The sequence below is a fragment of the Psittacula echo genome (genome assembly GCF_963264785.1).
Source record: "Psittacula echo genome assembly, chromosome: Z".
NCBI lineage: Eukaryota > Metazoa > Chordata > Aves > Psittaciformes > Psittacidae > Psittacula > Psittacula echo.
Window position 1 is genome coordinate 95,272,898 of NC_137742.1, and position 26,202 is coordinate 95,299,099.

General features: G+C 41.8%; 2 protein-coding genes across 2 annotated transcripts; both read right to left on the bottom strand.

The window, feature by feature from the left end:
• Positions 1 to 2,059: 2,059 nt before the first annotated feature.
• PDP2 (pyruvate dehydrogenase phosphatase catalytic subunit 2) lies at positions 2,060 to 5,682 on the bottom strand (the record flags this gene model as incomplete). Its single annotated transcript, XM_080636776.1, has 2 exons — positions 5,620 to 5,682; positions 2,060 to 3,717 (listed from the first exon to the last, which is right to left on the bottom strand). Exon 2 carries the CDS (start codon positions 3,656 to 3,658, stop codon positions 2,060 to 2,062), a length of 1,599 nt encoding a protein of 532 aa, XP_080492902.1. The 5' UTR covers positions 3,659 to 3,717; positions 5,620 to 5,682.
• Positions 5,683 to 16,630: 10,948 nt separating this feature from the next.
• On the bottom strand, positions 16,631 to 25,958 carry CA7 (carbonic anhydrase 7; the record flags this gene model as incomplete). Its single annotated transcript, XM_080637235.1, has 7 exons — positions 16,631 to 16,753; positions 17,049 to 17,204; positions 19,183 to 19,245; positions 19,491 to 19,586; positions 21,193 to 21,311; positions 23,833 to 24,030; positions 25,919 to 25,958. 7 exons carry the CDS (start codon positions 25,956 to 25,958, stop codon positions 16,631 to 16,633), a joined length of 795 nt encoding a protein of 264 aa, XP_080493361.1.
• Positions 25,959 to 26,202: the final 244 nt, after the last annotated feature.

Sequence of the window (26,202 nt, forward strand, 5' to 3'; positions counted from 1 at the left end):
AGTAGCTGTGTTGTCTGCTGCTTTGCCAGCAGATCCAGAGACATCTTCTTCCTTTGGAAGGTGCTGGATACTGTTGAACAGGGCTCTGTAAGCACAGGCCAAGCCCCAGCACTTTGCCATGATTTGTCCCTCTATGGTATGACCAGGATGACAACATACCTCATTTAAGTGTTTTGCTAATTTTTCTGGATTTTGCACTTGTTCAATGGTGAAATTCCAAAGCACTGGAGGGGCCCACTGGCCTAGATACTTGCCCATACTATCCCATACACACTGCCACTCATGGCTGTCCAGCCTCGGGGAAAATCTCCCGGTCCTTCTGTTGTCATCTAACTCTAGCAAAGACCCAAACCTGACTCTGCTTAACTTTCGAGATCAGGTGAAATGGTCGTGGGTAAAACACACTCTGTATGTGTGCCAACATGGTATCCCCATCACAATCAGCAGGCAGGTCTCAAGGGTACCCAAGGCCATTCAAAACCTTCAGAACTCTCAAGTGATGCTGTAAACGGTCTAGAGGGGGGGGCTGGAAGCGTAAGGGAATGTCTCCTTCATAGGTTGATCACCCAAGGAGTAAAAAAAAGATGTGTAATTGCTAAACACTTCCATTATATACCTCCCAAAGTATAGTGGTGATGACCACACTGGGAATGCAAGCCAGATCAGTTTCATGATCAATGAATGTATTGTATTACAAGTCATTACCATAAAGTACAGAGAAACAAGAACCTTAGCTCAAGCCCCCCCAGCTGATAAACACTAAAACAGCAAATACCAGCTGTAAGTAAGGTATGACATGCTGAAACTGTGAGATCAAGAGCAACAACTTTGAGAGCCAATGAATCAGCATTGTGACAAGTGACTATTGAGCTAAAACAATAAATGCTTATCACAAACATGCTTAGACACACTCTGGTCAGATCTGTCATTATCTCAACCCTTCGTGCTTCACGTTGGGCGCCAAAAAGAACTGAACTGTCATGGTTTAAGCCCAGCTGGTAACTCAGAACCATGCAGCTGCTTGCTTACTCCCCTCCTTCCTCCCCCCGCTCCAGGAGGGATGGGGAGGAGAATCGAAATAATGTAACTGCCATGGGTTGAGATAAGAACAGTCCAGTAACTAAGGTATAACACAAACCACTACTGCTACCACCAATAATAATAATGATAAGGGAAATAACAAGGGAAGAGAATACAGCCGCTCACCACCTGCCAACCAATACCCAGCCTGACCGAGCAGTCACCTAGCCCTTCCAGGTAACTGCCCCCAGTTTGTATAGTGGGCATGATGTGCTGTGGTATGGAATACCTCTTTGGTTATTTTGTGTCAGGTGTCCTGTCTCTGCTTCCTCCCGGCTTCCCCTCCTGCCTGGCAGAGCATGAGACTCAGAAAGTCCTTGGTCACAGTAAACATTACTGAGCAACAACTGAAAACATCAGTGTTATCAGCCCTGTTCCCAGGCTGAAAGTCAAAACCACAGCAAGAAACTAAGAAGGAGAAAAATGACTGCTACTGCTGAACCCAGGACAATGTCAGACAATCCCAGGGCTCTGTGAAGCAGTTTAGTGTTGTCTTCATATATATAAAGCAATTTGTTAAAGTATGTAACACATCAAATAGATGTTTGATAGTTTATTTATTTAATTCAATACAGTGCTTCAATAGGATGCTACTCATTTTCCACAAGAGCAGAGCCTTTCTTATACTCCATGCAGCTACAAGTATTATCCATCTCTTAAATTGCACCAGTCTCAGTATAATTTCTCTCTTTTGTTCATTTGGAAAGGTTTACCAGTGGTTCCCATGGAATCAGAACTGGGTCAGCAATCTTGAGTTCAGTTACATTTTGGTGAACTTTTATCAAAACTCTTTTCTTCAGTATGTACAGACCTGGAAAGCCAGGGAACTTTCAAATTCACTTCTATGAAGTTACTTTCAAGACTAGTAAGTAATAAAAAGATTTCGGAACTTCCAGACCACAACACTGGCAACAGCTTGACTATTGGAGAAAGACAGAAATGTATCAAAGTTGTGGTATAGAACAGCAACAGTGCAGGTCTACTTACTGTTTCTGTAGTAATTTTCAATTGTTTCTGAATTAAAATACACCACGGTAACTGTGATATCATCTCTGTACATTCTTGCAAGGTCTTCAGGCAGTGTCAGCATTGCGGCAAGTTTCTCTTGGTCCACCTCCCCATACTCATTACTTCCAATTGCATGCCTTATTAAATGAGTAGCTATGTTCTGGTCAAGTGAGGCAATGCCTTTGTTTTTCCTCTGAAGTAACAAACTGTGCATGTAACCCAAATTAACTGGTTTCTCAAAAGCCAGTTGTGGTTTCTGCACATTAAGCTCTGAAAGGTGTCCAGCAACAAGTTTTACAACCTTCTCATTACTTAACATCTCCCACAGTCCATCTGAAGCAATAACTAGAAACTTATCCTTGCTTCTTAATTTGTGGTATGTGACTTCAGGCTCTGCAGTTAAATATGGGGGTGTATGGTAGTTTGGAGGAACGTACTGGTAAATATTTAAATCCTCAATATCACAGCTATTCTCAAGAACGCTATGCTGCAATTCCTTACTCCACTTTAATTGCACATCTCCAAAAGCCCTGGAAGGCATAAGAATCCCCAATAACCTGTCATTCACAAATAGTGTTTTCTCCTCAGATCCAGGATGTTCCCTTTTCAGTCTTTTAATTTCAAACTCGTCAACGGCATTGTGGTCTCGGGTCAGAGGGAGAGTAGACCACGTCCCATCTTCTTCATGAACCCCTAAAATTGCTCTGCAATCACCGGTGTTTGCAACATGTAAGTGAACACCATCAATGTGTGCTACGCAGGCTGTTGCACCAGAAAAAGCTACTTGAAGGGCAACATTTCTCATCAACTCATTTTCCTGGGGTGCCTGAACTTCCAGTGATATGTCTGAATCTAACCTTTTGAATGCACATATCATGGCTTCTTCTAAACTGAACCCTGGCTCACTGTCTAGGTCCAGTAAATGCTGCCAGTAAACCCGGAGGTTTTCAAAATATTGTGAAGTTATTTCTCGATACTCTACATCATTAGGATGCTTGTGCCACTGCAGGATAGGCAGAACTGGTTTCATGCACTCCACAGCAAGCTCAAGCTCTTCCAAGGTTTGCCGAGACATGAGAGAAACTGCTATATAATGAAGGAGCCTGTCACTCACTGCCTGAGCACATGCAGAACCTGCATGACCATCAAAGACCCCAAACATCATCCCTTTGGTCTGCAAACAAGTGGCTGCACTTCTGCGATCTTCTATAGGGGTGTTGGATGCCAACTGGTTACTTTCAAACCTCAACACAGAATTTGCATTTTTACCATTGAAAGTCAGTATTTTATGGGATAATTCCCCTGCTCTGAGTATATCATTGATTTGTGATGGAGACAACTGGAAAGAAAAATGCTCTTCTTCAGTAGAAGTGTGTCGGAATGCTTTTAAGGAGAAGACATTGTCTAAACTGCTGCTTCCAGCAGGGTACAGCTGTGTTTTGGAAAAAACAAGCTTCCATTTTATCTTGTTTCTGTTTGGGATACAGATGGAGTACAAACGTCCTTTTCCTTGTAAAACAATGCCATTTCTTGCTGAGCTTAAGATCCAGGATGATACAGTTCTTGACATCGTAAGTCACTCCACAAACAGCAGCACTGTCCTTCAGTCACACAGAATATCCTGATGGCCTGGAATATAAGAAAAGGAAAGACATAAAACTTAGAAGGTTCACAAGAAGCTTCCTACATAGTGATACAAAACAAAACCTAGAGCTCACAGAAATTTTCAGAGCACTTTTTCCCCAGAAGACTGCTATAGAAGCATCTTAAAAGTGATACAACTTCCATCACATAATTATAACCTTAGGAAAGGACTGTCCCTCTCCAGTTAACTCATTGTGAAAGCTAACTTATCTTCCAGGCATATTTTTCCTCATTGTGGCAAGGCTAAGGAGAAATTGCAACATTACAAGGAATGTAATTGTAAACTGCAACAGAGAAAAGCCTTATCTAACAGAACAAGAACAAACAGATCCAACGAGTTTGAAAACAGGAACTTCAATGACAACGTGCAACCTCAAAAAGCCTGACAGAGCACAACTCTGTTAATACACTCCAGATACCAAAACCAAGAGAAGGTCAGCACTTAGATCCTCCGGAGAAATGGAAAGATGTGGGAAATTAATTATTTGTATGGATTGCCATGATCCTGACATCTAGAACAAGCTAGTCTACCTTTCCAGCTCTGTTCCAGCTTATAAGCTTGACTGGTTTTCTATTGTTGGCTTTGTTTTGGCTTTGGTATATTTTTACCTTCAAGGTCATAACCAACCTTGACACAGGTAGGACTTTTTGTGCAGCTGAAGGTAGACTCCACTGCTAGCTAATTAATGCATTTATCACAGCATTATGAACTTTGATGCAGTGATAGATACAGCACAGTTACATTGACAGCTTTTAGAATTTTTCTTGTCCATTAGGGGTGTGATTATTACAAGCAGCTGTGAAGAGCCCTGCTGCCAACATCACTAAAACCCAGGGCACTCAAACAGCAGAAAAACTTCAGTTGCCATGGGAGATGTCTATCATATTGTCTCCTACTTTGAATAAACTATTCAAGCTGTGGGTAATGGCTAAGTACAACCACATGGTTACTCCACAACACAATTTTGCCCCATTGATTTCAAAGCTGACTGTATAGTAACACTGCGAGTACAATTACTCCCAAAAGATCACTGCAGCAGCCAGTTAGAACAATACAGCTTTCTGTAAGCTCTGAACCACTTCCAGGTGGCCTGCAGTACAACATGCTCTAGGACTCTGGCCAAAGGTGCTACTACCACTGCAGTATTGTTCTTTTTAGCAGGGCATTTCATGAGAAACAAGCAGCCAGCCCTGCTGTTGCATTAAAGTGTTTTTCAGAACTCAGCAAGAGCTAAAAACAAACTTGAACTATTCTAAACAAAAGACCTACTGATAGGACCCAAGGACTTTACTGAAATTCCATTTGGAAAACAAAAGCAACGTGCAACAAAATATCCCTGAAGTGCATCACCCATGCTTCAGAAAAGACGAGCCATTCCAACAAGGATCCCACCACTACCATTCTGGGACCCTATGAGGACAGGCAAAGGCACAGCATAACTTTACTGCCGATGTCAAGAGAGACAGAAACAATGATGACTTCAAGGCTCCTGAATAAAAAAGCCAATAAAAACAGTGTTTTAAGCAAACTTATCTTGCTCACATCAGCTGACTGACAGACACTGCAAGATAGCATTTTTTTTCCTAGAAGCAGAGTTGCCCAATACCCCAGAGGCATGTGTTTGCCTAAGGTCAGGTAGCATTGATCAGTCCTGGAGCACATTTCTGAACTCGCTGCCATAACTACATCTTCACATCCTTGGATTCCTATCCAAGCACAGTTTGCAGACCCCACTGCTTCTGCTCAGGACACCCACCCGCATCCATTAGCCACTGCAGCACAAGTGTGTTAAAACACAGTAGCTCTGCTAATAAAAGCAATGTGCTAAAGACCATTATGTAAGTGCCCATTATATAAAGCTTATGCTCCCCACGCGTCACACCTACCACTTCAACACTTCCTCATCAGATGAATTAGTGTAATCACTGAAACCCAAACTGCCACCGCAACACAGCCTGCCAGCTGTTGGTTAGCCGGGGTACACACCGGGGGCTCGCAGGAGGGAGGCGTTCACGCTGTGCACTAAATAAAAGACACCCATTACATTCAGCTCTACAGCCCTGCAGCAACTCCCACGTGTAGCGCCCAACACCCCGTGCTCCCCTCGCTCCCGACACTGCCTACACAGCCCCTACACACCCAACCTTACCCCACACACATCCCACACGCACCAACCCCACCACACGATCTCCCACAAGCTGCTCACCGACCCCTCACGCCCCATCGTGCACACACAGCTCCAGCCGCACATCTCCCCGCAGGCTTCTCCCCACAGACCCTCCCCGCGGCCTCCCCGTCCGCACCGCTCCGCGCTCCCGCTGCCGAGAGGCTGCCCCTTCAGCAATCTCATCAAGCCAGGCCCTGCTCCGCTCCCTTTAGCCCCCGCTGCATCGCCTCCCTCCCGGCTCAGCCAGTGCCGCGGCGGAAGAGCCGGCGGCCACCGCCCAGGCGAGCCCCCGCGGCGCAGCGCTGGCCGGCGCGGCTCACCCGGCACGGCACCGACACCCACTCCCTTCCCGCGCCGCACTGAAGCAGCCACTGCCCCGCTCTTGCACTCACCGCCCGCAGCCGCCTGCAGGTTCCGGGGTGTCCGGCGCGGCAGGAGAGGACCGACGGCACTGACTGACGGCCCCGCAGCCCAACCCGCGGCCCCGCCGCCAGCCCCGCCCCCGGCGACCCGCCTCCGGTAAGTGCCGCGCCCGGGGCGGCGCGCGGGGTCCTGTCAGGACGCGGCCGGGCGCGTGAAGCACGCGGGGCCGAGCGCGGCCTCCCGCCCCTCCCGCCCGCCTTTCCCTTCCTCCGCCATGTTCTCCTCAGCGCCTGCCTTCGCAAGGCGAGCTCAGGCACGGCTGCGGAGCTGCCGCCCAGGCCCAGCGAGGAGCAGGGATCCTCGGAACGGGGCCCGGCGCCTCTTGTCACCTCAGCTGCTCGCGCTGGTCTGCAGAGCTTGACTGCCTCACGGCTGAGGTGCTGAGAGCCGGCCCCACGACCCCGACCTCCGCTTCTCCCTTTCCTGCGTGCTTTTAAGTAGGGTAATAACGTGAGTGATAAAAGCAAGCAGATGAGATGTGTTAAGGGAAATAAAATAAACCATTAGCATCATTTCTTTTCCTTATGGGTAAAGGTCAAAAACCGATATTCTCTTGAGGCAGGGTTCTTAGGATTTTTGTTTGCTTCGTTTAATACAATTCCACAGTCTTCAGTGCTGAGGCCACCAGATGATGAACCTCAAACTTGAAAAGGTCCTCTGGAAATGATCATATAAATTATCATAGAATCATAGAATAGTTAGGGTAGGAAAGGACCTTAAGATCATCAAGTTTCAACCACCCTGCCATGGGCAGGGACACCTCACACTAAACCATGCCACCAAAGGCTCTGTCCAACCTGGCCTTGAACACCACCAAGGATGGAGCATTCACAACCTCCCTGGGCAACCCATTCCAGTGCCTCACCACCCTCACAGTAAAGAACTTCCTCCTTATATCCAATCTAAACTTCCCCTGTTTAAGTTTGAACCTGTTACCCGTTGTCCTGTCACTACAATCCCTGATGAAGAGTCCATCCCCAGCATCCTTTTAGGCCCCCTTCAGATACTGGAAGGCTGCTATGAGGTCTCCACGCAGCTTCTCTTCTCCAGGCTGAACAGCCCCAACTTTCTCAGCCTATCTTCATACGGGAGATGCTCCAGTCCCCTGATCATCCTCGTGGCCCTCCTCTGGACTTGTTCCAACAGTTCCATGTCCTTTTTATGTTGAGGACACCAGAACTGCACACAATGCTCCAGGTGAGGTCTCACGAGAGCAGAGTAGAGGGGCAGGATCACCTCCTTCGACCTGCTGGTCACGCTGCTTTTGATGCAGCCCAGGATACAGTTGGTTTCTGGGCTGCGAGCGCACACTGCAGCCGGCTCATGTTAAGTTTCTCATGGGCCAACACCCCCAAGTCCTTCTCTGCAGGGCTGCTCTGAATCTCTTCTCTGCCCAACCTGTAGCTGTGCCTGGGGTTGCTCTGACCCAGGTGTAGGACCTTGCACTTGGCATGGTTAAACTTCATCAGGTTGGCATCAGCCCACCTCACAAGCGTGTCGAGGTCCCTCTGCATGGCATCCCTTCCCTCCAGCGTATCAACCGAACCACACAGCTTGGTGTCATCGACAAACTTGCTGAGGGCGCACTCAATCCCACTGTCCATGTCACCAACAAAGATGTTGAGGGGGGTGGGAACTAGATGATCTTAAGGTTCTTTCCAACCCTAAGTATTCTATGATTCTATGATTCTAAGACCGATCGCAACATGTATCCCTGAGGGACACCACTCATAACAGGTCTTCAGCTGGACATCGAGCCATTGACCACAACTCTTTGCGTGCGGCCATCCAGCCAGTTCTTTATCCATCGAGTGGTCCACCCATCAAATTGATGTCTCTCCAATTTAGAGACAAGGATGTCGTGTGGGACTGTGTCGAACGCTTTGCACAAGTCCAGGTAGATGACATCAACTGCTCTACCCCTGTCCATCAGTTTCGTAGCCCCATTATAGAAGGCCACCAAATTGGTCAGGCAGGATTTGCCCATAGTGAAGCCATGCTGGCTGTCACCAACCACCTCCTTGTTTTTCATGTGCCTTAGCATGCCTTCCAGGAGAATCTGCTGCAAGATTTTGCCAGGCACAGAGGTGAGACTGACTGGTCTGTAATTCCCCAGGTCATCCATTTTCCGTTCTTGAAAATGGGGGTTATATTTCCCTTTTTCCAGTCGTCGGGAACTTCACCTGACTGCCATGATTTTTCTAATATGATGGCCAGTGGCTTAGCAACTTCATCCGCCAGCTCCTTCAGGATCCGCAGATGGATTTCATCAGGTCCCATGGACTTGTGTACGTTTAGGTTTTTAAGATGGTCTTGAACCAGATCCTCTCCTACAGTGGGCCCAGGGTCTTCATTCTCACAGTCCCTGCACCTGCCTTCCAAGACTTGGGTGGTGCAGTCTATGGAGAGCAAAAGTTAAAGGCTCATTTTGAGGCTCCTCCTTTGGGGTTTGGTGGTTTGTTTTTTTTTTTTTTGGACGATTCATGCAACTGCTTCTCCCAGTTAAAATTTCTACCGAGTGGTTTTATACCATGTAGCAAGACAAGGTACAGGCCCAAAGTGCATGGTGGTTAATAAGTTATTGTGTATTATGGATTGGTTACTATGTACTCCTTGCTTTAACCTGGCATGATGTTTTAGGCAAAAACGGAGGCTCATAAGTCACAAGAGGCTTTGATTTTAATAGTGCATTTTTTTATTCTCCTGGCTTCTTGTACTAAAGATTGTTTTATCCGAATAACATGTTGCAGGTATCCTAGATTAGATCAACGTGTTCCCAGGCTATCTCAAGTGGAAGGACGTGCTATCATCTCCATGAGTCTGAGAGTTCATTTGTTTCTTGTTTTTATTAACACAATGAAACATAGTTTCATGTCAAATGGAAACCCAAACCAAGGAAAGAAAATTAAATAGAAGATCATTTTAAAGAAAAATTCGAGGACAGTATTTTAACACACATGAAAAAAAAATTAAAATCTTAAGTTTGACATAATTATTTTGTCTGACAAATCTGCTGAACTAGTGCAGCCCTTAACCTGCACCTTTTCGCTTTGCTCCACTGCACAGGTATAGGAGCAGTCATTTCTGGGTCTCAAAGCACTCCTTACTCTCACCTACTAATTATTTTCAGCTTTTGTACTATTCACAACAGTGATAAAGCCTCACAGAGCGGCCTGAAAACTAACTTGACTGCTCAGAGGTTTTGTGCTCCCAACATGTTTAAATGCTTATTTTCAGCTGAAAGCTATTACTTGTCTCTCACTTCATGCAGTAATTCCATAAACTCATATGCATAAGCTGAAGTGATTTTGGAAATGTGTTAAGAAGGTGAAACAATTAACAGTCCTCCAGAAGAAGGTGTTGCTTTCATTCCCTGTTTTCTAAACACAAAAAGGAATACTGTATTGGAGGCTTCCAAGAAACTTAATGTATTTCAGTGTTAATATCCAGTACTTGACAGAACTGGATATGAAATTGAACTGAGACTTAGATCCTGCTTGGGAGTGTTTGGTTATGCTGATGAGCCAGAGCGACATGTGATTAAAGATTTTAAAAGTAGAAATGCTACTCCTTGTATGATTTGAAGAAAGAAACAATATTGCACAAGCTTTTAATATTTGTGTCTTCAGGAATATCTAATTAAAATGGTAAATTTCTGTGGCAACAGTGTCTTGGTTGCCATAGTGCTCTATCTTGTTAGTTTGTATCGAAAAAACTGTAACTCAAGTTTCTTTAAATAAAACTAGGATTTGGCTTTGACTTCCCTGTTTATAGGTAAACTAACACTCAGTATTGAGTATCTTCTGCCAGGAGAGAAGTTCTTACCAGTATTTATAGGCAAATGACCCTAATTCCCAGGGCATTGCACTAAGGTGCAGGGATAGGTTAAAACATAGAAATGCTATATTTAGATTTTTTCGAGGTTTAATTTTGTCTGTGGACTTGTAGTGTCAGCAGCTTTGATTTTCCTTGCAAACACATTTTCATGCTTATTTCTGTGTTGCTTGTTTAGGCCATGATCCAGCTCCTAGTGAAGGCTTCAATGGGGTCCAGACTAAGTGAAATATTTATTTGAGCCTAAGAGGTCTGCATGACACAGGTTGCAGTGAGGACACTCAAGTACATGATGACTTTAATTCTGACCTAAAGTTACTACCTCAGGAGTTGCTAAGCAGCTAAATTCTACCAGGTGTCTGAGGCAGGAGTACACTGCTTAAGTTTGTTCAACCAACTTGTAAGTCTGTATGAATGGAGAAGTGTGAGACTGTGAAAGAGACTTCATTAGTTTCATTGCATGTTTTTAATTTTTCATGTACTTTAATAAAAGGAGGCTAATTCCATGACTAACCTGACAGGGAAACCTGAAGTTTTCTGTCTGACTTTCCTTACACTGACACTGCACTATTTGGGACTTCCTTGGAAATTTCCTTCCATGGAACATTACCTTTTTTTTTTTTTTTCTCTCCACTTGCATGCTTGGGCAACTGGCTGTGGCTGATTTGGTGTGATACATACCGCTTCTGCTACCAGAAGCTGCAGATGCTTCTCAGTTCTCGCTGCCTTCACAGCAGGTGCTATGATGGCTTACTTTCCATTAATTAATTTATATTCATTAGAGGTGGGGGACTATTAGTGCTTTGTAAACATTTCTTCTTATGGGGACCACAAAGAGCAGAACTGTTAAATAAGCCTGATGTTCCTAAGAAATCAAGTTAAAAATCAGAATAATATTTCTATCAAACAACTAATAATTTTCGCAAAAGCTGACTAGTAATAAACACAATTTGAACTCAAAGAAAAGTAGTTTACTAGAAGTTTTCCTGAAGTGGAAAGACTTAGTCTAGTGATACACATCAGAAAATGGCCATAGATTCAAACATGTGCCTAACCACCATGCAGAGGAAGGCAAGTCTCTGGAATGAATTGACTCATCCAACTTAGAAAATACAGATTGAGTTGGAACTTGCCTTTGACAAAGAGCACAACAATCTAGCTAACCAGCTTCTGAACGGAAATGAATTTAACAGCAGCCTACAAAACACTTAGATATCTTCCTGCTGAAAGCCTTTTAAAAGTGTCAGCTGTTTACTGTGTGCATTGTGCCCTGTGAATAATGGCATACATTTAATTTGCTGTATATCATATTTCGAATTTTCACAGAAGGCTGATTAGCACCTTAGATCCAGAGATTTCTTGTTGAGACAGAAAAACAGATTTCCTCTAAGTCTGACAAAGCAATTGCATTTTCCTATTTTGGTTACAGCAAATTCCAGTCTTTGATCTGCCTATATAATCTAAAACAAATACTCAAGTGCTAGGAAAGCAAACAAGCTGCAAATGTCAATGAACAGAGGTAAACACAATGAACAACTGTAGGAAAAATGCCATTCCAAATCTCCAACTTCCTTTAACCTCTGCTGCAACAGCAGAGGCTGTTAGTGTGTCTACATACAAAGTTGCAGGGCTTAAACTGAAGATCCAGTTTAAGTTAATGTAATTGCACTAAGGAAAAGGCCTTTCTAGTTGCTGTAACTGGATCTGAACTCCATATATAAAATTGTTACTGGACGTTGCTTGCAAACTGGTTTGTTAAACTGAGATACATGCTCAGTTAAGGTTCTGTACCACTGTAAAAGTAAGTTTTCTTGAGGAATTTCTTGGGGACAGCTTACAAGTGCAGGGAAGTCTCATATCTTGGTCTAAAGTGCTCATGTGTAGAAAAGGAATTACATTCCTTTCCTCCCTGTCCTCCTTCCACCTTCTTTCCTCCAGCAGATGAACAGGCTGAGTTAACTCCTGAATTGCTTCATTTAACATTCCACTATACTCATGTGAAATGAAGCAAAATGATGGTTTGCATTACTATGTTGCTGTTCACTACCTGGAGTGAGGGGCTGAAATTTTACAAAAATCATAGAATTACAGAATAATTAGAGTTGGAAAGGACCTTAAGATCATCAAGTTCCAACCCCCCTGCCATGGGCAGGGACACCTCACACTAAACCGTGTCACCCAAGGCTCCCTCCAACCCAGCCTTGAACACTCCTGGGGATGGAGCATTCACAACTTCCTTGGGCAACCAAAAATGTAAACACAAAATTCAAATGTAATGCAAGTAATAGTATAAATGGAACATCAGAGGAATAAGCACTATCTGCCTTACAGCCATGTAAATTGAGAATATTTATGTTAAACTCAGTCAGATATCATCAGTATACAGTAGTTCCTTTAGGGTGAGGAAAAAACTTGAGACCCTTCTTACAGGCAGCATAGAGCAAGATGCTTCCATACACAGTGTCTTTACTAAATGGTCACTTATACATGAAGAAGAAATTCAGAGAGGAAAACGGCTAAGGTATAAGATAACATCCCTCCCCCACTTTTTTTTTTTTTTTTCCCCCAAGGTTTATCTTTGCCTTTTTTCCCCTGAAATCCTCCCTTTTTTTTTTTTTTATCTTTTTTTATCTTTCTGACCTTTGAACACCACCAAAAGGACCACCCAGTGACAAGACACCTTGCAACACTTTTTCCCTGATGCTTATATTTGAGTTAATTTGCACTCATAATGAAATTATAAATAAAATCATTATGAATGTATCATTATAAATCACTGCTACATCATATCAACTGTATCACTGAAACAGCCTAAAAAAATTTCTGTTTGCAGAGCATGGGAAAAAAAAAAAAAAGGAAACCCAAGCCAACTAAACTCAAAACCCAAAACTAAGTTGGACCTTAACTATAGCTATTAAAGTTAAGATAGTGTGCAGTTTACCAAGCAGATGCTATCTTCACTCTATCAGCGAAGAGAGGAATAAAAAATTGGAACTAATTTGTTGAGTTTCTTTTCTAAGATTAATTTTTATCTAATAAAGGTATTTTAATGAGTGGATATGCAAAGCCAGGCCAGGGATTTAATTACACTCACCTGTACCTTTAAAACTGATTGTTGTCAAAGGTAATTTGCCCATCTGTTGTGTTTTGACTGAATCGGCCTCAGAAATTGTTCCAAGCGCTGCGGTAAACAGACAGCCACTAGATGGCATGTCTATCTTGCATTTACAGCTGTGCAATTTCCGTCACTGCGCTAAATACAAGGCCTCGTGTTCTCTTAGTCGTGACAACTGTGATCTTATTAGAAGTTGAGCTAAGTCTTGCTGGAGTACTTAAAGTCAACTGCTGTTTTTCCTTTAACGTAGCTGGTAGAAGATGGATGACCAAGGTTTCAAGAAGCTAAGAATCTAAAGGGCTTCCTTTTATGTTTTGCTTTACCATGATAAAAATAGATCATGTTCCTTGATTCAAATGAAAAACAAAACAAAAGAAAACACACACACACACAAAAACCACCAACACAACCATAAAACCAAAAACCCACCCTGTAAACAAGATAAAATTTATTTCTGAAGGAAGGTATAATCCAGTTTCTCCCAGGAGCTGCACACCTTGGGAGGTTTCAGCATTTAAAGCTCCTTACAGTAGCTAAGCTTTTACAATAACTTTGAGAGCTAACCATTATCCTTCTGTTATACATGATTAAGCCACCCTTAAGGAAACTTAAGTACTGCGTTCAAGATCACAAAATGGACACATTCTGTGGATAAATAAGATATTTACTTTATTAAACTGCTTGTAGCTGGCAAGTAAACGACAAAGTGTTGGTATAAAAACTCTCTTTACCTTTCATGAGAGGGTGAGTGAGCAGAAATCCCCTAATACACCTAGAATGAGAAAATTTAAAATATTGACCAGTGACTTGTCCTGTGAAAGTGTGTACTCATACTAATGCAGCAGTACACAATTAAGCTATCTATGGTGAGTAATATTAGTTACACTTTAATAAGGAAAGTATTTTAATTTACCCCTAATAAAATGTATTTGGATTATCCAATATGTAGAGATTCTTTTAAAAGACCTTTTACATTTTACAGTTTGTCTCTTTGTGAGGTTTTAATTTTAACAGGGACATAAGAGTCATGAAAATCATAATCTAACTGACCAGGCAAGAAGTCAGAATCTCTTGAGTAAAAGCTTTAAGCTGAAAAAAATATCCTGTTTAGCCCAGAAGATGACAACACTATATAGATGAAAAATAGTTTTTAAACAGAGGTAGGGTTTGTGGAAATTAAAAAAGCCCAGAAGTTTTGAGGGCATAACTTATCTGTCCTTGGATCATTCTACTGTAGCATAATCAAGGCTTCCATGAAACTGAAGGTAAACAATCAAAGCACTTGATCAAAATTAGATGCACCAGTTGAAGATACCAAACAGTGTTTCTGTTAATGAAAGTCTGAGAAAAACAGTGCTGTAACTAGGGAGAGGTAGGTTTAATCAAAACAAAGGACAGAGATGCTCACTCATTTCTTTCATTTGTAAAAGAAATTAAATTGATTTTCTGCAATATCAGTTTGCATTACTAGCAAATTTACATTCATAATAGCTAAACACATTGCATTTTGTAATGATTTTCTGTTTCCCTTTCATCTACTATGTAAGAATTTTACACTTAAAACAATGCTGGATTAGCCCTCACAACATCTTTGTGAGGTAGGTCAATATTACCCTCCTTTTCACAGAATGGTTTGGGTTGGAAAGGGCCTTGATATCATCTACTTCCAACCCGTCTGCCATGGGCAGGGACACCTCACTCTAGACCATGTCACCCAAGGCTCTGTCCAACCTGGCCTTGAACACTGCCAGGAATGGAGCATTTACCACTTCTTTGGGCAACCTGTTCCAGAGGCTCATCACTCTCAAAATAAAGAACTTCTTCCTGATACCTAACCTGAACTTCCCGCGTGTAAGTTCGAACCCATTCATTAGCCCTTGTCCTGTCACTATAGTCCCTGAGGATGAGTCTATCTCTGTATCCTTGTAGGCCACCTTCAGATACTGGAAGGCTGCTGTGAGGTCTTTTATATAAAAGGAAACTGAGGAACAGGATGATTTAAGTCAGTGTACCAGAGAAACTGTAGAAGAGTTAGGTCTAGAATTCTAGTTTTCCACTCCTTGCACTGTGCTTCACATCTAGTGTCTTTTTCCCTTTTTGAGAAAGGAGGACAGCCCAGATTAGCTCTTATTCTCATCCCTCTCCCTTTCCCCTTGCTTTGCTTTACATTGTACATCTTTGATGATTTCTCCATCTAAGCTGATAAGAATTGATAAATATCAATTTCTATCTGAACTATATAAATGAAGTAGAATATTTAAAGCTCAAAATTAAAGTATCTGAAATTAGACTGTGGGTAGTTACAGATAACATCACTGTATTTAGGATACAAATCTGAATTTGTCACACAGCTGCAGAAGCAGCAATGCTAACACATAGATTTCTAAATCAACTTTCTTTCTAAGAGGTGAAAGGATGAAGCCTCACATCTGCAGGAAGTATCCCTGACAGGAGAGGTGGCCATAGTGAAGGGGGGATTGTACAGTGATGTACATTCAGTGCAGTCCTTACAGTAAACAAAATTTCTGCTTTTCTAGACCAGATAGTGAAGGAGGTCGTATTGCAGAGCAAATCACATAACTGAGGTAGAATATGAACAACTGAGAACCACAAAACATACCTGACTTGCCAGAGATGTTATTTAAAACAAAACTAACAAGGGCATTATAGATACTTAGGCTGCATGGCTAAAAAAAAAAAAAAAAAAAAAAAAAAATGAATATCTGAACAACACTGTGCAATGAAGTGGCCTGCTTTTAAACACAGCATTCATATTGTTATTTTAAATTAGTTGTAAATATATATAGTTAAATATATATGTGGTTTCCATACCAGTGGCTACTTGAGGTGAGTAAAAAACATTTTGCTAGTGCTATTCACGTGCACTCTATAGGTCGACAGACAGCAAGAAAACAGGGAAAGCAATCTTGAAATTAAACAGAGCTCAGAAAATGCTAACAATCAGTAAGGAAAACTTCAGTGCAATTTGCCCAAGATTGACTATTTCATGATGTATTAAAGGAGACAATTAGGAGTTGTGACCATTGGTACTACATTGCTACGTAATTTCCCATTTTATATAAAGTGGGACTTGAATTTCATCTTAATTTTTAGAGTTTCAGGTCTTGGAGACATGGTGGTTTACTCAACTATTCCTTTTATTAAAAATATGCCATTTCTGAAAAGAATGAGCAATTCAAATAAAATATAAAGTCAGAAGATTATCCCCCTCCAGGTTGAGTGTTCATGGAAATGGTTATCTTGTGTGTTCCAGAAGTAATCTGAAGACCAGAGTTCTTGTTTAAAGAATCTCAGATGCGGAAGCTCTTGGACATCTCAGTGCCATTATCAGTTTTCTTCAGGCCTTGAAGGAAGCTCGAACTACTCTCCCCTTAAGAGGCTGAGGGGGGCGAAAATTATTCACCATTTGGATCCTCTGGTCTTCCTCACTGGTGAAGAGGAGCATGCGAAATTTCTCCAGCTGTAAATTCAGGAAAAATAATTCACTGCTCAGGAAGGCAATCAATACTAAAGTCTTGTTTTGTTTTTAAGGACAAAAGGGAAGCATTCAGTACATTTTAATCTATTAATAGAACAGGTTCAAGCAAAGATCCTATAGAGTATTGACAGAAAAATCAAAAAATCTGGTTATTAAGCAGCCTGATTATTCACAGGTTAATGGTCTTTCAACTTAGCTCCACTGCAAATCTAACCAGTCACTGCCTGTTTATCCAGCCTTGAGTCCTACAAGAGCTAAGAGAGTATCAGAAGTTTACCTGTTTCTCAGAAATGCTGATAGCTTCTTTCAGCACTATCCATGTTACACTTTCATTAAGGGGTGGTGTTGTCAAAGAACCAAGGTATGTCCAATAATCTAGATTCAATGGCAGGAGACATTTAGGGTTGAAGCTACTAAATTGAGCTTTTGTTCCCTGGGGGGGGAAAAAAAAAAAAAACAAACACTTGAAATTTATCTTTTTAAGTACAAACTAAATTTAATTATTTATTTTAAAATAAGAAATACTACAGTAGCATTAAAAACTAGCAGAAAGGAAAAGTCTACAAAGCTTTGGCTGCCTTATAACAAGTTTTACAAGAGTAGCATGGCAAGTCTGATTCCTGCTCCTGGCTTACTGGACTTTGAGTTCTTGCCCCATTGCCCCTACCAAAGTTCAGCTCTTGTCACAAAAGGTCTAAAAATAGTGCAGGAAGCATATTCAGCATATAGTGTTCTAGAGCTCTAGATAATATAGCAGAATTCCTGTCTCATTACCTGCTATTTTCTATTCTTCCACATCTGTTTTTGTAGAGAATATATACTGTGGAAAACTTGGCCTCAAACAGTCATGTCTGCTAGGACAACTATGTGCTTTAAAAATCAAATATTCAAGTCTAAAATTAGAGGCAGGTTGGTGGACCTAAAGACCTGTAGAAATAGGAGTTATTGTCTGAAGTCGTGATTGCCTTAACTACCATAGTCTAGGGCAAGATTTTTCAGCTTGTAGGAATATCTGAAAGGTACTTCATCACTCAAAAAGCACTGTCCAATTGTCTGTAAAATCACTTATAAGGAGCAGAATATGCAGCTTATTCCCAGTGACAAACCTGCAGAACTTCCACCATTACAGCTGAGGGATAACGATTTCTTTCCTACAAGTGGAAGAAATCACTTAAACATCAAAGTATCATTAGTGTGTCTGCAGCCTACACACTGCTGTGTTCTTGTCCTTCATAAGCATTATATGGAGGAGCAAGAAATAATATGGCCACTCAAGCATTAGATATAATTTTGCATAATACAGCATATGCATGTTATAGAATGCATTAGCATCATGTAAATCCAGAAAGGATAACATTTGTAGCAGTCTAATCATGCTGCACTTGAGAAAGCGCAGCAGGTATCAATCTTCAAAGCTCTCAGATACATGTGGTTAAAGACCACCTTCAGGTATCACTACAAGATAAGACTGCTCAGGACCTCTGTCCTAGGTTCAGCAGTAGCAGCCATTTTTTCTCCTTCTTAGTAGCTGGTGCAGAGCTGTGTTTTTGACTTTTGGCCTGGGAACAGGGCTGATAACACCAATGTTTTTAGTTACTGCTCAAACATTTACTCTGACCAAGGACTTTCTGAGTCTCATGCTCTGCCAGGCAGGAGGGGAAGCCGGGAGGAAGCAGAGACAGGACACTTGACACAAAATAACCAAAGAGGTATTCCATACCACAGCACATCATGCCCACTATACAAACTGGGGGCAGTTACCCAGAAGGGTTAGATTACTGCTCGGGTTGGGCTGGGTATTGGTTGGCAGGTGGTGAGCAGTGGTATTCTCTTCCCTTGTTATTTCCCTTATCATTATTATTATTGGTGGTAGCAGTAGTGATTTGTGTTATACCTTAGTTACTGGACTGTTCTTATCTCAACCCGTGGGAGTTACATTATTTTGATTCCCCTCCCCATCCCTCCAAGAGCAGTGACAGTGAGCAAGCAGCTGCATGGTTCTGAGTTACCAGCTGGGCTTAAACCATAACAACCTCATAAGATTGTCCCCCAAGAGAGCTTTGCAGCAGAAGACAGCCAACTTGAACTTGTTCAAGGTGAGGCTCAATGGAAAAGGAGTATTTGGCCAAGTCTGAAAGCTGAGCCTGAAGGGTCATGGAGCTTTTGATTTTTAGACACTCTGGGAAAGGTACAACCTCTGAATGACCAGTGGGGCCAGCACAGATTTGTGAGGCACTTGAGATTAGGCAAGTGAGATGAACTTTGGAGGGGAAAAGGAGAATATAACTACAGTGATATTCTAATGATGGGAGATTTGTGGTGGGTGTTCTTCCATTTTTGTCTCAAACATGTACATGAGCCTGATTTTTAAAGGATATCCCAAAAACAAATATAAAGAGCTTAAGACTTACTTTAAATTTTACCATGTAAAAAGCATCAGTGAGTCTGTTCATACTGGCATGTTCTTGCCCAATCTAAAATAATGGAATAGACAAATTAAATAAGAATTACTATAATTATGCTTTGAATAGGTGTTGTTTTCTTATCTGAATCTCAACATTCCTACTAACATAAGTTTAACAGCAATTTGCAATGAGTTACTGCCTCCAATAAGTCATCTGTTTTCCTTAAGCACTTCTTAAATATTCAGCTTGGTTCTCAAACACTTGACAGCATAATGCTTTTCATCATCTAAACATGCTATTTTTACAATTCTTACCTCCAAGAAAACAGCAACTACTGCCAAGCCATCTGGAGCTGCTGCTGCTTCTCCAAATGTTGCATATTTTCTGGCATTCCAGTGAACTAAGTGGAGCTTTAAAGAAAAATAACAAACAGGAATTAAACAAATTAGTAATAGAAGTTGCTAACATAGCTTGTCTCATGCAAACTGGCACTAATAGTCATTTATAACATAATGTAGGTTTTACTCCAAAGGCATCTTTGGAAAGATTAAAAAGTTCAAACTTTTGGACCAGTCCATCAACACAGACAGACACTGGACAAAGTTGCTGTATTGGGCTTGCATGGCACAGTCTTCATAGCAGGTGGGCTATAGAGTGCCTTGTGTAAGAAGCTACTGGAAGCTCTGCCTATGTGCAAAAGAGCCAATGCCAGTCAACTCCAAGACAGACTCCACCACTGGCCAAGGCTGAGGCATCAGTGATGGTAGCACCTCTGGGACAACATATTTAGGGGGAAAAAAACCGATGCAGCTTCAGCTGGAGAGAGGAGTGAGAATATATGAGAGGAACAGCTCTGCAGACACCAAGGTCAGTGCAGAGGAGGTGAGGAGGAGTTCCAGGCACTGGAGCAGAGGTTCTCCTGCAGCCCATGTTGCAGCCCAAGGTGGGGCAGGCTGTGCCCCTGCAACCCATGGAGGTCCATGGTGGAACAGATATTCACCTGCAGCCCAGAGACGAACCCACTCCAGCGCAGGGGGATGCCCAAAGGAAGCTGTGACCCTGTGGGAAGCCCAGGCTGGAGCAGGTTTGCTGCAGGACTGGTGACCCCGTAGGGGACCCACGCTGGAACTGTCTGTTCCCGAAGGACTGCAACCTGTGGAGGAGACCCACGCTGGAGCAGTTCATGAAGAACTGCAGCCCATGGAAAGGGCTCATGTTGTGGAAGTTCATGGAGGACTGTATTCCATGGGAGAGACCCCACACTGAAGCAGGGGAAGAGCATGAAGAGTCCTTCTCTGAGGAGGAAGGAGCAGAAGAGAACTTGCAAGGTTGTGACCACAACCGTTATTCCCCATACCCCTGTGCCAGGGGTGGAAGGAGGTAGAGAAAATCAGGAGTAAATTTAAGCCTGAGAGGAAGGTGTTTATCAAAGATTTAGCTTAATTTCTCATTATCCTACCGATTTGTTTGGTAATGAATTAAACAGGTTTTCCTCAAGTCAAGTTCTATTTTGCCCATGACTAATTGGTGAATGATCTCTCCCTGTCCTGATCTTGACCTCCTTCTTTCACCTGCCCAGCTGAGGAGGGGACTGATAGAGCAGCTTGGCTGGACACCAAGTGCCCACCAAGACTCACCCCACCACACAGCTTTAATTGAAACAAATCAGGCATTAGCCTGTGACCTATCTTCCCTGGTATAAGCCTTCATCCCATGAAGCACTATGCTCTGCTACTCACTGGTAGACTACAGGATGCCAGGCTGCCATAATATTTAGGATAGACTGAGCTGGGAAAGGTCTGTGCCTTGTCCTTGCTTTGCAGAACTTTTTCAAGAGCCCCCAAACAAGGACATTTCTAAGCTATTTATAGCACCGGCTCATTAATGTCTGTGCTGACCTAACCATGGTGAGTAAGCAATCAGAATCTTAAAAGACATTCAGTCCCCACTGCAGACAAAGTCATTTGTCAACAGCACTTGCATGAATTAATCCAACTGTAAAAAACACATTGTTACCTCACAGGGAAAAGGCTTGCCATCAATTGTGTGCTCCGATCCCTGGTTGGGATTTGTACCCCAGTGAAAGTGAAACTGCTTTAGCCGAAATGGATTCTCAAGGGGACCACCGCTGATAGCTAGACAAAAAAACAAAGGAAAAAGCTTAAGCATTCTGCCTTTTTAGCTCCTATTAGTAAAGACTAACTATTGTTGGCACAATAGTGGGAAAAAAAAAATCAGCAGCATTTCCTAATTGCCAAATTAAAAAGATGCATCATCCAGACACTTAGAAGGGCTGCATTCCTTAATGGGAAGAACCTGAATTCATATGAAATTTTAGATTAAAAAGACTGAGTGGCTATTTGTACAGAATTTTGTGGCTTTTTTCAAAGGTGACAGATGAAGATGTGACAGCCATAGTTATGGTTATGCCTTTCCTGTTAAACATAATAAATACAAGTTGAAAAAAAACCCCAACCAACCAAAAAAAAAAAAACAACCAACCCAAAATCCCCCAAAAAACAGCAATTTGAAATTTGTGTAGCTAAAGTATTTTTGACAGGGCTACTTGGGAGTTCATGCAAAAGACTGTAGATACCTTCACATCAGGTAGGTAATTCAGCTAAGGCTTTCCTTTTTAGAGTATCTTTACTTCCAGTGGATGTTATCCATATTCTGTTTCCTTTAAAAACCTGATCCCATAAAAGAGGTAATATAATAGGCCGTACTTCACACAACACCATTCAGAATCTCAAATTGCCTTATAAAAGTGAGGAAATGCTGCAGAGAAACCTCATACATCATTTAGAAATAACACTTAAGAACTGATGAATGTCTAAGATGCCACCTATAGAAGATACTTTACCAACAGCATCAGTTATCCTCCTGTAATTTTATATGGCACTAAATCAAATGAATTTTGCTCAACAGACATGAAAACCTGATCAAAGTCTTATTTCAAGATAATTAGAAAGACTTTTAGTTTCTGTAAAATACTCATCTTTGGTGTAGTCAGTAATATTTCATTTAAAAAATTAAAGCTGGGGCTTGCACAGAGCTGCCACATGTTAATAGTTCCAGCTGGTCTTTATGCAGGAAACTGGTGTTGCCAAATCAAAGGCTTTAGTATTAATTGGGAATCTAAGTCTCTCCTCATGCATTTTTCTAAACTTAGTAATAAAATGCATCACCTGTCTTAAATATTAAGAAATCTAGCTATGATGTCTTACTGTCAAAATGCTGTTGTGCCATTTATGCAGAGCTGTGAGTCACCAGATCTATTTCAACACAACTAAAACCACTTTAAACCATGTCTTACACTCCAAGCAGCCTTCTTCCTTAAAAGCATTATTGAAACAAGGCATGTGGTTAGTGTAGCAAGGGCAGAGGTCTTGATTCCTACGTGCTCTGAGTCTGTATCATTTAATCCAGCTTAATGGATGTTCTCAAGCTGCATAAAGTTTACTGTTATGTAGATAAAGTTCAGGTTTCAATCACATTAATGTAGTTAGCAAGCTAAGATAATACTTCCACACATATTTTACAAATTTTCTTTCATAGGGTGGCATGCTTAATGGATCTGTGTAGTAAGATTTTTGGGAAAATGCACATCCAGTCTTCTTTTCAAAGTCAGTAATGATGCTTGAAAACCTGATCATTTGGCTGGGTGGATTCATTCAAGAAGAGAAATTTCAAACCAGAATGGCTGGAATTTTAACCCCCAGCCCTTATTTCAAAGGGTTACCAGCACAGACAAGTCACTTAAAACACGTTACTTTCTGTGATCTAGGGTATCCTATTTAGCTAGAATCAATAAAAACACCCAAATAAAATCAGCTTATAGGCATAAAAGTTATCATCTCCACTAGAATGCTCCTCTCCTACCCCTCAGATGCAAAACCAAGCTCTACCATGGAAGTAGGATTAACAGAAGCGATCAATCACTTAAGCATTTATAATCTCTGGCAAGAGCTCAGAGACAAGAATAATACACAGCTGCAGATAGTCCAACATCCACAAGCTGCTGCCAACTCAGAATTGGCTGAAGTTTTATAATTTCTGAAGAAATTGAATTGCTATGAGGAAGGGAAGAAAGAAGGAAAAAAACCCACAAGGTAACAGTGATTGGTCCAGATACAACTTGGTGTAGTGACTATGATTATAATGACCCCATCTCTGCTAATGCTTTTTTCTTCCCTACCCCTGTCAATGGAAGCTGGGCAGAGAGCCAGACAGGACTGGCACGCCTGTTAGCATCTTTGATTTGGATAATCATGGAAGGAGGGTAGTGAGGTGCTTAGATATTGCTCTGCATACTGATGTGGTCTAGGAGCAATGGAGAGATGCATGGATTCCTTGCCTAGCAAACTGACAACCCCCATTTAAAAGGTAAGCACTGCAAACGATCTTCTGATTTCCCAGATGCAAGAGCTTTTCCAAACACAGAGTTCTGATGTGCAATATTGCATTGCTAGTGTCTCAAGTGAAGGCAAGAAACATGGGGCTCAAGAAGACAAAATATAAAGGGCTCTGGTCATATGCCCTGTTCTAAATTAAAATTATGTATCATAAATACACCACATAGAAAGTACTTACTTGTTTCCCTTCACTAAGTCACAAAACAGTACTCCAAGTTAGTTGGCTGTGTATTAGTCTCACCTGTCTTGTCATCGGTATCTTCAAACTCAACCATAACTGAATGGCCATTGTTGGAGATGTTAAGAGAGGCACACGATTCATAGGAGAAAATGAGTGGCTTCAGATTAGGGTCATAAACTGCTCTTGCAGAAACTATATCAATAGGTGACTGGCGGTTCCCTTGGGCAATAGGATAAGATCTATGCCACTCTGAAGGTCCTTCAAAAAGGAAAGAAAGGAAAGAAAGGAAAACACCATTATTTTCTTCCTACTATACACAAAATAAAGATTACCAATTTTCATGAGGTTTGAAGTAAAGCTTGGTGAGCAGGAGCGACTCAGAAGTTTGGTCTCTAAGGAGTTAGATTCTAAGCTGGTGTGTTTTTATTAGCCCAAACAGGCTGCAGCAAGATGGGGGATTCAACTATCTTGTACAAAACACACTAAGGGAGTCAAAACATCCACAAACTGCTGTATCTTCAGTTACTTGTGCCACTCATTCTCTGTGGAGTTTGTAATTACATTGCTAAGGTATCTGAAGACCATCCAAGACAGAGCAGGTGTAAACTCACTTGTATGCACACATACACTCCTGAAAGAAACAGCATTTAATTCTTCCTGGGAAAGATAGTGTAAAAGCTCCGGTGATTCAAATTAGATGCAGATGACTCAATCTCTTAGCTACTGACTATGCAGTTATTTTTAAAGTAATTTTATGACTGCAGTAAATCTTTGAGGCACCTTCATTCTTTACTCATGCCCATTATGGTATCTGTCTACCCTGAGTGAAGGGTACAGTGTGATAATTAACATTTTTGGACTTCCTGACCTCAATAGAGTTGTGAGAAAGACCAATTTAATAATGGCTCTCTGCCATCAGAGCTGGAACATTCTCATGCTGTTTGAGATAATAAAAACCTTATCTGTATCAAAGAATTAGTTATGGCTTTTTCTACTTCAGTATGGTAATGCAAGAAGCAATTAAGATCTTCTACTGCTTATGTTCATTAAGTATTAAGAGTAATAACTTAAAAAAGCAGAAACTTTTTTAAATCAAGCACATGTGTTTACCCTCCTTCAGTTTACGTAACAAAACAAGTGATCTATTATGCTTTTATTTGTCTTTGGCATTTTCTGAAAAGCTAAGCTGATAAAATAGTATCTTTTCTCAGCCTGACTATACAGCAGATTCAGGATTTAAGCACTGTTACACAAGCTTAGGCAATATAATTTGCCTCTTATAAGCTTTGTAAGACTGGCTTTGTTACTATAATCTATATGCCCAAACACATAACACTGTCTAATAGCACTAACCAGCTTCACTTAGCATTCAAACTTGCTTTTGGACCCACAGAAACTCAAGCAATGGCTGTTAAGAGAGACTGGCTCCTGAATGTTATGCAAAAGACTGCCTTATTGGACATCAGTCACTCATCCATCCTTCTCTGTAAAGGACACAGGTGCTATAAAACACTGTTGTAGGAATCGCTCAGTAGCTTCACGTATCCTCTCACTGTGACATACATTCTTGGAGGTGGGAAGCAAAGGAGGATGACTAAATTAAAAGCTGTCAAATCAGAAAGTATAAGCTGCTCTGTAGAGATCTCTGAAACTCATCTGTTCAATTTACTCATGTTCTAGAAATATAACATACACCTTACTTTGTTCACATCTGTGGAAGCATAGATATCACATTTCAACTGCTGTGCTTGATCAGAAGATCTATTACTGCTCTATTAAATCTTCTTTACTTAAAAGAGTTGCTTTTAGAGACACAGACACAGTTAAACCTTTCCCTAACAGCTTTTCGGAAAGGGACCCATCTGTAATAGCTGCAGCCTGGAAAAAACACACTCAGCACTGTTTCCTTCAGTTTAGGGACATTGATTCCAACAACGAAAGGCAGCAGTCACACATTTGTGCCTCTTTCTGGGCCACTTTCTGGGTGCTATTTATTATCAAGAAAGTAATTAATTACCTGCTGTACATACTTGGTGCTTGCAGACATCAAAATGCAGAGGAGCTCTGCAGGGCTTAGGCAACAGCTCTAGAAAGAAAACGAGTGGGGGAAGAGAGAGAGATGCAGCACGGAAATGCTAAGACCTACCGTCATCCTTCCCATATCCCCAAATGCGGTGGCCAGTCATTATAGAGGAGCTGCACCCCGCTCTGCTGCCAGCTCTCTGCTCAGGGCACAGTTTCTCTAACTGCCCTTATAACAGCTCACCGCGGGATAGGGTCAGCCCCTTAAAGGTACAGAGCACCAAAGCAGCTCCTCCCTACAGGAGAAGCACCTGTGCTCCTCCCGCTCACTCTGGTAACTCAGCACAGGAGAAGGACAATGTAAAACTGAGGTAACTGAAGTCCCAGGACGTAGAGAAGAATGAGTCT